The 15,667-nt window shown below is 43.3% G+C and overlaps 2 protein-coding genes across 2 annotated transcripts; one reads left to right on the top strand and one right to left on the bottom strand.

The window, feature by feature from the left end:
* Positions 1-2,705: 2,705 nt before the first annotated feature.
* On the bottom strand, positions 2,706-5,775 carry LOC306928605 (ubiquitin domain-containing protein 2-like). Its single transcript, XM_079508841.1, has one exon. It carries the CDS (start codon positions 4,883-4,885, stop codon positions 4,466-4,468), a length of 420 nt encoding a protein of 139 aa, XP_079364967.1. The 5' UTR covers positions 4,886-5,775; the 3' UTR covers positions 2,706-4,465.
* Positions 5,776-5,882: 107 nt separating this feature from the next.
* On the top strand, positions 5,883-13,798 carry LOC306928599 (carboxy-terminal kinesin 2-like). The gene is made up of 17 exons (XM_079508834.1): positions 5,883-5,996; positions 6,171-6,203; positions 6,323-6,430; positions 6,879-6,966; positions 7,168-7,227; positions 8,133-8,352; positions 8,644-8,809; positions 9,033-9,221; positions 9,815-9,928; positions 10,850-10,933; positions 11,023-11,220; positions 12,079-12,243; positions 12,401-12,539; positions 12,743-12,882; positions 13,027-13,100; positions 13,232-13,307; positions 13,620-13,798. Exons 2-17 carry the CDS (start codon positions 6,198-6,200, stop codon positions 13,662-13,664), a joined length of 1,872 nt encoding a protein of 623 aa, XP_079364960.1. The 5' UTR covers positions 5,883-5,996; positions 6,171-6,197; the 3' UTR covers positions 13,665-13,798.
* The last annotated feature ends 1,869 nt before the right edge of the window (positions 13,799-15,667 follow it).

Genomic DNA, 15,667 nt, shown 5'->3' with positions numbered 1-15,667 from the left:
TGGAGTGTGGGGTGCTGTTAAAACCAGGACTGTAGGCTACTAAGTGGTGGGGGCCTGGGGTGGAGTGTAGGGTGCTGTTAAAACCAGGACTGAAGCTAGCACAAAACAGCATTACTGCCGGGAGAGGAAATGAAGATGTTTACAAAGGTTCAGAAAGATTTTGAGTGTCATTATTTTGAATAATGACATTTCTCTTTTTCTCTCTGGTTAATGTTCCTTATTCCAAACTTAGCCTACCAAAGGCCAAACGTATACCACAGTGTATGCGTAAACAGAAATGTCCCTTTCATTCGGATATCGGTAATCACTTAGTGTGTATGATGATAGTGATAGTGATAGTGTGTATGTGCTAATACATATACGCCTTGTTTGTGTATGTGAGATAAGAAGTCTGTCTACATTATTATTGGTGCTGCTGTGTTATGTTTTAAGTCCCCATTGGCAGGTGTTACGGCTGGCCGTATTGTATTTAGATAGATAGATAGTGTATATATTTGACCTTGTGTATTTGTTTTCTGTATTGCTTGCTTTGTGTTATTATCCCTGTTTCTGAGGTGGAGAAGTTGGTGAGAAGTGGAGACTGTGGTGATTGATTGCCAAAGTCACCGACTATACCGACACCTGTGATGAATTGAGAGATGTGTGTGGATTGGAATTGATCCCTGTCTCCAATATTGTCTCCATTTTGGCTCCAATATTACTCAAACTACTGATTGGCCCCCAGCTGGACTCTTTAAAAGCCTCACTTTGAGTTCAGTGTTGGAAGAGCACACATCCTCTGTGTCCTCCTCTGTGACCCAAACTAACCATTTTGATTAACTACATTTTGTTGTAATACATATATATTCAGTTTTAAATCCAGTCCTGTTCGTTTATGTTGCAACCTTTACACCCCTAGAGTTTTAACCACTTTGTACCCTGCATCTGTATTTTGTTTGTCAACATTTCAAAATGTATTCAGTAAAAAAAAGGTTATGGATTGCAGTTTTAATTATTGGTACTTTTATTTACCTTTAGCTTTTGGGGCTCTAAGCATGGCAATGCCAATCAAGTTCAAATGCAATGGTCTGGTTGGGTGTAAGGAGCAGCATGGCCTCAAGAGGCCGCCAGAGGGGCTTTTAGGCTCTTTAGGCCAGTGGTTCACAAACATTTTCATCTCAAGGACCCCCAAAATGATACTCATTAGCCTGCGGACCCCCATTTGAAAATATATGCCAAGGACCCCCATAAGAGAAGATTTGTCACGGCTCTAGCAGTGATTCTCAACCCGTTTAATTTTAAGGACCCCCAGTTTGACATGCATTAGTCTACGGACCCCCATTTAATGTAATTTCTCATCTCTGGGGACCCCAATGTATAATGTCAAATCAAAGTTAATTTAACTCTGAGTGTACAAATGGAACGGTTCCATTTGTACACTCTGAGTTACAGACCCATAAGGGTCCATTTGGTTCCTAATTACCATTTAGCTGGGGACCCCCTGGAACTCTCTCAAGGACCCCTGGGGGTCCCCGGACACCACTTTGGGAACCACTGCTTTAGGCTGTGTAGGAAATCAGTCCCTATACTCACTATATACATAGTGCACTAATATGACTATAGTAGTGATTACGCCATTTTGTTGTGGTGTCCGAATGTATTGTGATGATGTGATCATCATTATTGCGAACGCAGTGAGCATTTACTATGAGACCCAGCAGATCATGTCTGTCTGTCTGTCTGTGTGTGTGTGTGTCTGTGTGTGTGTCACGCTGTAACACCACCCGCCCACCACCAGAGGGCGCAGCTGTATCACACACACACACACACACACACACACACACACACACACAACTTAAAAAAATACTTAACTTAAAAAAAACTTAACTTAAAAAAAAAACTTGAAAAGAAAAAACTTTAAAAAAAACTTAACTTAAAAAAACTTAACTTAAAAAAAAACTTAAAAAGAAAAACTTTTAAAAAAAACTTAACTTAAAAAAAAATCTTAAAAGAAAACAAAAAAAAGAGAACTTAAAAAAAAACCTTAAAAAAGTACGTAATTTATTCTAATTGTTGTTATTGCAATTTACGAGCTGCGTTCGCTTCCCGCGTTTGCGCGTCTTACTTGTAATATACCCCATATAGTGGACTCATTATCCCACAATGCAACGTGAAAAGCAGGGTACAAGTTCAACTGATGGGCACTATTGCAAAACCAACATACTATCATGAATTGCAGTGAAAGAAAAATGCTGACTTTGGCCTGCGTAGTGTTTTTAATTTGCTGATGAGTTCACTAGTCTCCTATGTAGAAATCCCTAATAGCCTACAGGGAGTGGTGAATGAGAGTGATTTCAGACACAGCCTTAAGCCTTGTTTCTTTACCCCATTCTGGGCGGGAACCCCTTTTGGTGTTAGCATTATGTTATGCTTTAGCAATTGAAAAATAGCAGATCTACAAGCTCATAGCGCGCCACCGAGTGGCGCGCTACGAGCTTGTAGGTCTGCTATTTTTGAAAAATCGAAGAACGACTGACATAGAAACATAGCTTTTTCTTAAAACTGTCAGGATATAGAAGACATTTTTAGAATCTGATCTCTGGAATCAAAATGGGTTAATAGTTTGTTTTTATTCTGTCTCTATGGTGGTGAGATTGCTCTGTGTTAACTGTGAGGAAAAACACAACTGGAACACAGAGAAAGAAAGGCCAAGCAGAGACAGGATCCAGCAGGAGTAGAAATCTTGAGCAATTTAATTAAAAACATTCTATTTCATCAAAATATGCAACCGTTTCTGAAATAACATAACAACATGCATCTTCTTTCCCTGCGAAAGAAAATGCATCGAACGCTTTACATTTCCCGCGGGCCGCACAGAAACATGTATAATGCACGCGCACGCACACGCGTGCACCGACACAGGCACCGACTTTATGTTAACCTGTTACGTGATTGTATTGTTACGTGGAGTGAAACGGAGTATATAAGTATACTGTATACTGGCAGTTGAGTAACACCCCCCCCCCCTCCCCCTCCCACTCCTCATGTTAACTGCAGTACAAAGCGCATTCCACAGTTCACCTACTGTACGTACTGTACTTCAAGAGGAAGGACACAGACTGCCTGTTAGCGCTAGGGCTGGCCGATGTGTTTTCCAATGACCTCATACTGAAATTATTATATTGTACTATATATATTGATAACATCGTTTTTTTCCCACCCTAAAAAGACTTTTCAGAAATGGCTAAAATTGCTTATCTACAAGCTCACAAGTCGTTTTGCGACGCGTTATGAGCCTGTAGATCGGCCATTTTCAATGACATTTTATAAAACCAGGAAACACTTTATGGCATATCATGATATTACGGTATTCAAAATCCCAGATGATATGTAGTTTCATAGCACGATATTGATTAGAATATTGATATATTGGCCAGCCCTATAGTCAACACACAGTATATTCCCAACAGAAAGAAACGGTGACCATTGGTACAGCCCAGTTATTTTCACATGGGTATTAACTGTTCCATGTAGCCGCACTTCCTTCTATATAAATACCGTCCCTCTGTGGGGGGTTAGAAAATGTAAAAAAGAATGAACAGCTACACCAGGATAATTGAAAACACTTTCTTTGCGAAAGTAAATTGGACATTGAAATGTATCATCGTTCTACCGTGATGGCAGATGAATCCATACAGCATACAGGACATTGATTCTCAACATTTTTTATTTCAAGGACCCCAAGTTTGCTATGCATTAGGGCCCCGGACCCCCATTTGATACTATTTTTATCTATCCCAATCTACACCGTAAAATCCTCAGTATTTTAACTCTACGAGTGTATAAATGGACTTGTAATGGTTTGCTTGGTTCCATTTTTACACTCTCAGAGTTACTTTACCATAAGGGCCCATTTGTTTCCTAATTATAGATAATTTAGCTGGGGACCACCTGGAACCTACTCAACTCAAGGACCCCTGGGGGTCCCCGGACCTCACGTTGAGAACCAGCGATATAGGAAACAGTCAGGAGAACACTGCTCGGCCAGTAGAGTAGCTAATGAACAGAAGGATATAGACAGAAACAGTTGGGAACACAAGCGTCGCTAATGAACCCTTTTTCACTTTCAGCACCGACTGACAAAAGTTCTATTCCTTTTGGTTTCCATAGGAACAAGTCTTTTTTGTTTTTTAAAGACTTCCAAAAAAAAGTTCAAAAAAGGTCTATGTGTAAAACCAGGAGGAAGGCTCCTTTCTCAATCCCAGAGTCCTTCGCTCCGGCGGACAGCCAACCCTCATCCCCGCCTACTTTTCCCTGCATGCCTTTACGAAAACAGCTAGGCGAGCAGGAGTGCAAGAAGAAGAGAACAGAAAAGCCCAGAAGAAGAGTGTCAGGACAGAAAAAAAGAAACTTTCTTCTCATCCCTGCGTCTTCCTCCTCCATGCCAGTCAGTGACGTGCGTTTCTCCGTCTCCCGGCCCAAGTTCTCAGTTCTCCACCGGCGTCGGCTCCTGAGGCAGAGCCGGCCCGCCTTCTGTCGCAGCCGCGCATGCGGAGGGCTCCGGCGGCTCCGCCTGTGGCGGCTGACTGAGGATCACCTGCACCACATACTCCTTGGAGATGTTGAGCTGCTCCAGGCGCAGCCGGTCCGTCAGTGGCCGGCCCGAGAAGAACCAGCGCTGTGTGCAGGGCGCCACGCCCTCCTGTGCCTGCAGCCGGCGCTTCATGGCGCCCACAGTGTCGCTGCAGCGGACCGCCAGGCGCAGATCGCGGCCCGAGGAGAGGCGCAGCCGCAGCAGGCACTCGCCTCCGGAGGTCCCCTCGCTCCCGCTGCCCGCCGAGGGATCCGCCACCGAGGAAGAGTCTGGGTCGGAGCCGTCCGGCTCGTCGGAGTGCTCCTCGATCATGTTGACGGGCGGCGACAGGCAGTAGACGGGCAGCTGGTAGCGATTCCCCAGCTCGTCGTAACACTCGGTCAATGCTCCTGGAACGGGAGGGAGAGTGGCAGGATGATTTATTGGATTACTTTGAATTGAAATCAATACATGGAGCAACCCCAGACGGGTGACAAATTAAAGGAAGAGCCAACATAAAGTGTCAGGACAGCTTCAGTGCTCGTCCCTCTGCTCTGCCGGAGGGATGGAACACCATTCACAAAAGATATTCCCTCATTTGATGTTTTGATGATAATTATGGTGGTGGAGAGCTCTGTCTAACACGTTTTGTTCCCAAATCTCCCATGTCTCAAGTGGGTTGAGAGAGAGAGCTGGTGACTGCGAAGGCCATAGCATTATGATTGTGACTCAATGTGCTTCATCGTAGGAACATGGTGCAGAATAACTTTGTATTGATTTGCACTGAGTGACCGTTCCCTTTAAGTACACAAGTGGCCCGGAAAATAACCCCCATAGCATAACAGAGCCACCAGACCCCTTTACTGTGATAAAGGGTTCATCATTCAGGACTTGTACAGTTCTCTTGGCGTATGCCGCACACGCACTCGCCCACTTGAAGAGTGGGGTCAAGAATATACAGTAGTCAAGGATGACTCATCTGAATCACTTTTTTCCAGTTTTCCACATCTCTGTAGGCCACTCCAGAGACTTGTTTTTGCACCAATGAACTCCCAAATGTGCAATTGTCTTTTTAATAACAATAAGAGTAATGCAACCCTATATACAGTAACATCCCTTTCCATGTAGTCATCTACAGACTGTAGAAAAGAGTTGTCCTAGTGAGCAACAGCAAGCAACCCTCCCCCTGGCCTATTACATGATTGGATCCACCCACCTCACCTGCTGTCATTCTCTCTCAATCCCTAATCACACCTGCTCTCACTACCTCCTCAATCAGTGGCCTGCTATATATACACTGCCTGAGTTCCTGCCCATTAAGTTATTGTATGTTAGCTGCAACAAGTAACAACTCAACCCGAGAGCCATCAGTTATTAGGTGTTTCCAAGAAGCCACTGAAGCCAGTCAAGTCAGTCAAGTCAGCAGTAAACTGAAGCAAACACGGTAGGAAAACTATTTTTATTTTATTATTAATCTACACATTATTCACAACGGGCAAACGCGGTACTGATTTCTGTCTCATGTTGATGATGAAAATGTTAGTTTGTTTCTAAATAGCCTACTGATGTACCATATACTGTGCAGTGAGTTAACATTAACAATCTCCTTCTCTGTTAGGAAGAACATCAAGCGCAAACGAACACAATGGAGGTGGGTCACCGTTGGTGTTAAATTTATTTACCCGACACGGTCTATCGTGGTAACTTTCTTTTCTCGGTGGTTCTTTGCTCTAAGATTTAACTTAAATATTTGTGTATAATATACAACAGAACGCAGATCTGCCAAAGGCCGTCTCTCGTCTCCCCTTGCCAATGAGCTCCACAAAGAGACAGATCCTGGCCAATGCTTCAGACAACTCTGAAAGCCAGCCTGCCCAGGTTTGTGTTGCTTTTGATTGAAATATGTATTAACAGTTTGCAGAATCACAGTACATTTCAACTCCAGTACAAACTCAATACAAAGACTTAACTGTGAGTGGACGACCCAGTTAAGCATTACACTTGTTTACAAGAGGGTCCACCTTGTTCAATTCATAAAAACATTTAGAGACTTACAAATGGACACTTCTATATAGTCAAAGAACAGGAATTCATCATAAGGGAGGTAAAAAGGGAAAAGAAACATATACAGTGAGGGGAGAAAGGGGTGGGCTGTGGGGGGGCGATTCAGATTTTACAGAGGCCAGTTTCGAATTGCAACAGTTTAAAAACCACCTTTAAAAATTACTTTAATTTCCTGCTAAATATCACAACCACAAGGGCTGGGAAAAAGTTGTGGTTGTACCATGTTCTGACCCCTAACCCATTATTGATGCCGTTTCTGCAGAAAAGGCAGCGCACGGAGCCAGAGGCGGTAGCAGCCACTATCGTAGGCACCAAGAGACTCCCAGCGGCCAGTGCCAGACCCCCTGTGTGTAAGTTCACCATACACTGAAAATCCTCAGTGTGAGACTGTCACTGTGTACTGTATACAAATATAACTATATACTCCTCTAGATTTGGAGTGTAGGGTCCAACCATCTTCAGGACTGTCTTTCATTTGACATTAATTTAAGCTTTTTATTATGAATAAGTTAAAAAATGAAGTAACCACTGCCACCCTCCGTGCCTTTCAGCTAAACCAGCCAGAGCCATGGGCCATCCTGCTGCCACTGTTGCTGCTGGGCCTTCTAGAGGTGAGTTGTCTGAAACATGCGATCTAACCTCGCGTCACCAGGATTTCCCCCCCGGAGGAAAGCCTAGTCGGAGTTACAAAATTGCTGTGTGATCTGGTCTGTACTCTGGAGTGGATCATATCGTTATGTCATGTTGTAGTCATCAGGCCGGAATCCTCAATCTGGAACTTCATTGCCCTCAAACCAGAAGAATAACAATAAGCGTGACTCGTTCTCTCGTAGCCTGCAGCTTTTATGGGGAAAAATCGATTTGAGGGCCTGACTACAAAACAATGACTACAACATGATGTAACGATATCATGGGCTCCCGACCAGATCATAAACCCGAAAAGGAATGCTGCCCAGGCTAGCTGTTATCAGCTAATTTGTTACATTAAGTCTGACTGCAGAGGTTAAACTCTTGTCAGCTCTTGGCCACCCATCAACAATGGGAATGGATGATTTTAATTGTCAAAGTGTTAACATGAGGCACAACAACCTAAATTGGGTAACCTAAATGAATCTTCCCAGACCTTGATAGCAACCCTAGTCTTTGACTTTGTGCAGTTTGTTAATGGACATTTTGGACACTGTCTGAGGCGTTTACGCGCTGCACAGAGCCCAGGAAGGCCTCAAGTAATTTGATTACACCCCAGTAGCTCTGGGTGTCTGCCAGAGACCCATGTTGTCTTTGTGCTGCCCTGCAACAAAATGGCCTAGCCCCTGCTCTTATGCCTGAACCGTGGTTAATGGGTCCAACACCAAAGCCATCTTTTGGCTTTATTTGCACTTAGTTCATTACATTGTTAACTTAACTAGTTGGTATAAAAGTAATTAAAAATAACACTTGTGTGATGTGAGCGGCACCTTGATGATTTAGAGCGGTTGGCACAGCTAAAAAAAACACACATTTTGATGTCCTACAGGTGCAGCTGCTAAAAGGCCTGCAGCCACAGTTCCAAAAGCAGGTGTGTCAGCTGGAACAAAGCGACCTAGCTGGGACTTAAAAGGCAAGGTTGCTGATATGCAGGGCAAGCTCACTGCATATCAGAATAAAGTAAAGTCCTCTGATCAGAGCAATGAGTCGCTCAAGGCTGCAGTGACCGAGAAGGACGTCATCATCAGAGCACAGCAGAGTCGGCTCAGGTATGTCTTATCACTAGGGGTGTAATCAATAGTTTGATCCTAGACTAATTATTATAATATGAAAATGGACATTTAAGTTGATTACAATGAATACCGTATGTACCAGTATGCAAATATGATACACACAAGCCAAACTTATTTTCATTTAACAAAAAGGTTGATCTACAAAGCTATGACACCAGGTTCAAAGTGCTTAAATATAACTGCCATGTATAACTGCCAGACAATGTCTGTTTTTGGCCAATGTTGGTTGGCTGAAGAAAAATAAAAAATCCTGCCCTTTCCCATCAGTGAGTGTGAGGCTGAGCTGAAAGTCCTGTATGGGGTCAAAGCTGATCTCCAAAACATGACCAGCAACAATAGAGAGATGGAGAGACAGCTGTTGCACCTGGAGCAGGAGCACAAGGCTACAGAGACCCTTGCAGAAGATCTGGAAAGGGAGCTGCAGTCTCTAAAGGTAAGCTATTCATTACCACACCATTTCCAATAAATAAAGCCTCTGAACTTGAACACACTTGTCTCATTTGCTTTCCCCACCCAAGGTTCGCAACTTCACATATGGTCAAGCCAAGGGTTCAAAGTCATGACCTTTTTAACAGCCTAGATTAAAAAAATAAAAATGCAGATGGCAGCCTGGATAAAACCATGGTTCTTAAAATGTCTCTCTGCTTCTCTCAAAGGTGAAGCTGTCTGTGGCCGAGTCCAGCCTGGCTTGTACCCAGACAAACCTCACTTGTACACAGACAACACTCAGAGAGACTGAGGAGAAGCTGACCTCTTGCCAGGAGACGGTAGCCCGACAGAGGGATGAGATCCACTCTGGCGAGATGGCGCGACGGTGCCTACACAACGTCATCCAGGAACTCAAGGCAAGTTTTTAGCATTGTAGGGCTCTGTCTGCATATAAGGAGAGAAGTGTTTGCCACTCCATAGACGTGTGTGCATGCATGATGTGCCTATAATTATGAATTGCATTCAGTAATGAGCATCAGTTGTATTGCTGATATCTTTAGAACTGTAAATGGGACAAATTGTGTGCAGCCTTTCTTTCCCTAGGTGCCAGTCTGTCTCGTAGTCTAAGGCGCAGTCTAATGCGCCCCTCCCCCTCACACAACACAATGTTGTGTCAAACCATGTGACCTCCATTGGAAATGCATTGGGCGGCCATGACACAACACAAAATGCATCCAACGAGCACAGAACATTGCATTAACCGTGTGAGTGCACCCTAAGTGTAGAGTAGACGGTCACAGAACTTGTCGCTGTTCTGTCCATTGTGGGTAGAATATGAGCCACTCCTTTCTGGTTAGTTTGTAAGAGTCAGGTCCCCCATTTATATTTACATTACATTTAATAAGTGTTACTGTATCTCATTTCTTAATGTGCCTATTAGTCTTAGTATGTATGGGGAAATGTCTTTTACCCTGTCATGTTTTGAATTCAAACTGGTTTCCTTCTAAAGGGGAACATCAGAGTTTTCTGTAGAGTGCGCCCTCTTCTGGCTGGAGGGATGGGTGGCCACATCCAGCTCCCTGCCCATGATGACAAGACCTTGATTCTGGCCAAGAGTGAGGAGGTGAGTCCATTATGCCTATATTGGTTAGACCAGCGGTTCCCAAACGCCCTCTAGGGGGTGCATGACATGAAAAGGGTGGTTTTATGCTGGTGCTGGCGGCGGTGGCTCAGGGGTAGAGTTTCCGGATGGTAACCGCAAGGTTGCCAGTTCGAACCTGGGCTCCCCCAGAGTTAGTGTCGAAGTGTCCTTGAGCAAGACACTGAACCCCTAATTGCTCCTGATGTGCTGGTTGGTACCTTGCATGGTTTCCACCGCCATCGGTGTGTGAATGTAATGCACAGTCTATGTAAAGCGCCTTGGATAAAGGCGCTATATAAATGCACCATTTACCATTTATGCTGTTTAGCGCAAATGGCTAAATCTGGTAAAACACTGTTGTAAGGATATGTATAGAGCAGCTGCATGTCTCTCAGTGCAGTGATGCACTGATTATTTGCCATAATCATATTAAAAATTTATAATTTCCGGCCAAATACAACGAGACTGAGCGTGGGGGGGGGGGGGGGGGGGGCACGGCCAAAAATATTTGGGGACCGCTGGGTTAGACCAATGACTTAAAGGTTCAACGCAGAAAACAAACGCATCTTTGAGCACTATACTCTTCTCATACCAGAAGTTATACCTGGGAACTGCCCAGACAATTTCTCACTGAAGTGTTTACCGATTCCGACCCGCTCCGATTTCGTCCGATTCCGACCTGTGCGGTTCTCGCTCGGGTCCACTTGGGTATTTTCGTTATCGGGGACCCGGTGAAAGCTCTAGTCTGAACTACATTGGGGCCAACCTGTAATTGCAGTAGACCTCATTTTGTCATCACTGGATTCATATTGGCAATGTTAGTTTTTATTTTTATACCTGCATTCTCTTATCACTGCCTCCATAAACAATGGACATAACATCAACTTTTATTTAATCCTTCAGTCTCATACAGGTCGTACAGATACGCAGAAGAACTACTCCTTCTCCTTTGACAAGGTCTTTGGGCCCCATTCCTCGCAGCAAGAGGTATTTATATACTCTTACTCACTCATTGTCCTGTTATGGTGAGACATCTTAATTTTGCTGTTTATTTATTTTGGCTGTCCTTCCTCCAGGTCTTTGAAGAGCTCTCCCTCCTCATACAGTCGGCCCTGGATGGTTACAACGTTTGTTGTTTTGCATACGGCCAGACGGGGAGCGGCAAAACCCACACCATGGAGGGAGAAGACTCAGAAGATGGCTGGGGAGTCATTCCACGGGCAGTGCAGCAGGTGTTTCAGGCAGCAAGGAAACTGGAGGAGAAAGGCTGGCAGGTTGGTCACCCTGTGCATTTTTCTTTTTGAGTGGTGTAACCACTCCAAGGAACAGCAATGTCCGTGTTAACCTATGTGTTAACCTATGTTTGTGTTGTGAGTCATGAGTACCAGTAGGGGCGCTGTCGTGCCAGAAACACAGAGATAGTGCTGCACTGTTGCCTGCTAATGAGAGAGAGAGAGAGAGAGAGAGAGAGGGGGGGGGGGGGGGGGTGGTCTGATGGGAGTTTAAATTGTAATATCCTTGCACAATGTGAGTCTGTGGGTGGTCTGATGGAAGTTTAAATTCCTTGGGATTAGGTTTTGAAGTAATTTATAGAGAATGGGTTTTCAACCGGTAGTCCGGAGGTATTGCAGGTGATCCCGGGGATTTTTTTAAATTCAATTATCAACATTGGCTATCTTCAGTTTAAAAGTACTTTATTTATAAATCAGTGTTTCATACAACCAAATGTAGCCTAGTTAACAGCTTGAACAAAAGCCAGGTGTCTGCCTATTTGACAGTGCAGTGCAGAAACATAATTGCTTTGATGCATAACGAGCATCACAGCTGAATACAGACACACACACCTGCCCTCTGAGAGTCTGGAGTCATTTCTCTCAAAGCCCTCGAATATGATTGTTATTATGGTATCGCATTCTCAATTCTTTTCCCATATCTTTGATTTGCGGGACAGTAGTGCTATTTCCGGACTGTTCCAAGAGATGTGGGACGGGTGGTCAGCCCAATAGTGGTGGTCCCCAGGTTGCTCTTTGTCAGAATGGTGGTCCCTGGGTCAAAATCAGTTACAACCCCCTGCTATAGAGCATCCCATTTGTGGAGGGAAGTTCTCACCTAATACTCCTTGTTTCCCCCAGTTCTCCTTCACAGCAAGTTTCGTAGAGATTTACAATGAGACTCTGCGTGACTTGCTCTACACCGGCAAGGCCAGCAACCGGCCTGAGCACGAGATCCGGAAGTCTGCCGACAACACTGGAACCGTAACAAACCTTACATACAAGAAGGTCACTTCAGAGGACCAGGTACAGCACACTTATTTATATTGTCTGTAGTTTTTACATAGCTACTTAACTTTCAACCTGGTATTGAAATGTGTTGAGCATGATGTGGCACTTCATGTAAATGCTCATTTATCTCCCAAGCTGACTAAAGATGCCAATTATATTCCCCAATTGTCAGGTGATCGATCTGATGGCCCTGGCGAACCAGAATCGTGCCACCGCTCAGACCTCTGTCAATGACCGCTCCTCTCGCTCCCACTCAGTGTTCCAGCTTGACATCGGGGGAGAGAACACAGGCAGGGACCTGAAGTGCAACTGTGAGTACTTTATTAAGGTCAGATGACTGTTGCTTGTCATTCCCAGTCTCTCCACTGTCCTATCAAAGGCAGAAAAGCCCCAAGACCAAGAAAAAAAGACACAATTTCTTGACTTATCTTTTTTTTCTTTTTGGGGCGGTCTGCGTTTTGCACGTTTGTCTCAATCACACTTTCTTATTGCTGACTTGTATTCATCTGTACAGCCACCCTATGCCTGGTGGACTTGGCTGGTAGTGAGCGTGTTCAGAAGAGCCAGGCACAAGGTGATCGCTTCAAAGAGATGACGGCCATTAACGGCTCACTCTCCAAGCTGGGCATTGTCATCACTGCCCTGGCAAACAAGGTCTGTCATTCTCTGAACCCTGCACTCAGTTATATGAAATTATGAATGCTACTCTACTTTATGCTACTTTAATTTCCAATCTGTTGCTTTTTGACTGGAGCTTGTTTTGGGCCAGGCTAAAACCATATTTTCCTTGTGTTCCAGGAGAATTTCATTCCATACAGGAATTCCAAACTGACTTATCTTCTTCAGGGCTGTTTGGGAGGAAACAGCAAAACGTGAGTTTGAACCTGGAGACCACAATTATTCTGAAATCCACAAATGTCAAATTTAGTTTAGAGTTAACTAGTTTGTCTTGGAACACTGTCGGGATGCATTACATGACCTGATCTTTTTCTCACCCCATCAGGCTGATGTTTGCCAACATCTCCCCAGAGACTGACAACTTTGGGGAGACTTTGAACTCTCTGAGGTTTGCTAGCAAGGTGGGTAGTACTTATCTACTGTATTTCTTGAGCACACATTGTAACTGCTTAAACTGGGTTTCAGGCTGCTAGCCAAACACAATTTGGTGTCTCCATGGAAACCAAATTTAATTTAAGCGCAGTATAAGATTTTAAAATGTATGTAAAATTACTCATGATTCTATATTTGGGAAAAACAACACTAAAATATATTAAGCAGATACTTTCTTTTTGAAAAGTTAACCGATATGCTTCTCGTGTTGCTGCGGCTTGTTTTGACATTTGTTCATTCAGTGTTTGTGGTCTTCAATGTAACATTCTGTTATCTTCCAGGTTAATTGCTGTGTCATTGGCACGGCTTCAGCAAATAGGAAGTAGTCGTCGTCGGGATTATTGTGGAAACCAAGCAGCATTTTTGTTTAACATTTTAAAATGGCTTTCATTTTTTTTAAACTTTTTAATTTGAAAATGACATTTTTCTTAACATTTTCAATAAAAGTTTTTGGACAAAGTTCTGTGTATTCTGGAAAGTTGTTTAATCGGTACACATATTTGCGCAAAGGCTATATGACGGTCAAACGCATATTTTTTTCTGTGTGCAAACCCTTAGGTTGACAACTGGTTATTTGTATTGCCATATTGTTCTTGCTTAATGTAAATCACTCTGGAAATGATACGGCAAATTGACATTTCTCCCCAACTACTCCTAATACTACGGCAGCAGTGGGTTGGTGTATATGTAGATATAAATACAGGCAGACGGCTATTTTTTTTTTCTCCCTCATTGCCAAAGTGACGTTTCTTTCTTGAAAACCAAGCAATTATGCTGTGAGGAAGTGCAACATTTTAATGGGAAATACCTTGGAAACAAACTCTGACATCCCGTTAGTCTGGACATATATGGATTCTGCGTGCGGTTAACCTAACATTACTATTACGTTTTAGTCCACTTGCCAGAATGTGAACCTGGACATTTTCAGTACCCTAATGTTTTGTTAAATGTTGAGTATGGGTCCCCAGCATTTAGAAACTGCCGGATGCTAACTTGCATATGTTGGGCAATTAGCATAAGCTGGGGTGTCATTGACAACCTATACAATTCAAATTTGTATTATGCTTTTTAGTGGTATGTGACGTTTCAAACTAGGGGTTTTTCATTATTCTGAATCCATTGCAAAGCACAATGGAATTTTGAAAATGTTGCCATATATAGGTTGTCAATGATACCCCAGCTAATTATTAAAATTACACAACATGCAAGTTAGCATTCGGCAGTTTCTAAATGCTGGGGACCCATACAATATTTCTAACAACTATAGGGTACTCAAAATGTCCAGGTTCACAAAGGGGCTCTATGGGCTGGCAAGTAGACTTATTTAGGGATATAGATAGTCATGAGGTTAAGGATAGGGTCTGAATTATATCACTGAAATTTTTGTGATTATTTCTACATTTTGTTGTAATACATATATATTCAGTTTTAAATCCTTTGTCCTGTTCGTTTATGTTGCAACCTTTACACTCCTAGAACTAAGGAACAGGGTTTTAACCACTTTGTACCCTGCACCTGTATTTTGTTTGTCAACATTTCAAAATGTATTCAGTAAAAAAAAGGTTATGGATTGCAGTTTTAATTATTGGTACTTTTATTTACCTTTAGCTTTTGTGGCTCTAAGCATGGCAATGCCAATCAAGTTCAAATTCAATGGTCTGGTTGGGTGTAAGGAGCAGCATGGCCTCAAGAGGCCGCCAGAGGGGCTTTTAGGCTCTTTAGGCCAGTGGTTCACAAACATTTTCATCTCAAGGACCCCCAAAATGATACTCATTAGCCTGCGGACCCCCATTTGAAAATATATGCCAAGGACCCCCATAAGAGAAGATTTATCACGGCTCTAGCAGTGATTCTCAACCCGTTTAATTTCAAGGACCCCCAGTTTGACATGCATTAGTCTACGGACCCCCATTTAATGTAATTTATCATCTCTGGGACCCCAATGTATAATGTAAAATCAAAGTTAATTTAACTCTGAGTGTACAAATGGAACGGTTCCATTTGTACACTCTGAGTTACAGACCCATAAGGGTCCATTTGGTTCCTAATTATCATTTAGCTGGGGACCCCCTGGAACTCTCTCAAGGACCCCTGGGGGTCCCCGGACACCACTTTGGGAACCACTGCTTTAGGCTGTGTAGGAAATCAGTCCCTATACTCACTATATACATAGTGCACTAATATGACTATAGTAGTGATTACGCCATTTTGTTGTGGTGTCCGAATGTATTGTGATGATGTGATCATCATTATAATATACCCCATATAGTGGACTCATTATCCCACAATGCAACGTGAAAAGCAGGGTACAAGTTCAACTGATGGGCAC

Source organism: Electrona antarctica, assembly GCF_951216825.1.
Source record: "Electrona antarctica genome assembly, chromosome: 8".
NCBI classification, from domain to species: domain Eukaryota; kingdom Metazoa; phylum Chordata; class Actinopteri; order Myctophiformes; family Myctophidae; genus Electrona; species Electrona antarctica.
This window is presented reverse-complemented; position numbering and strand designations above follow the sequence as displayed.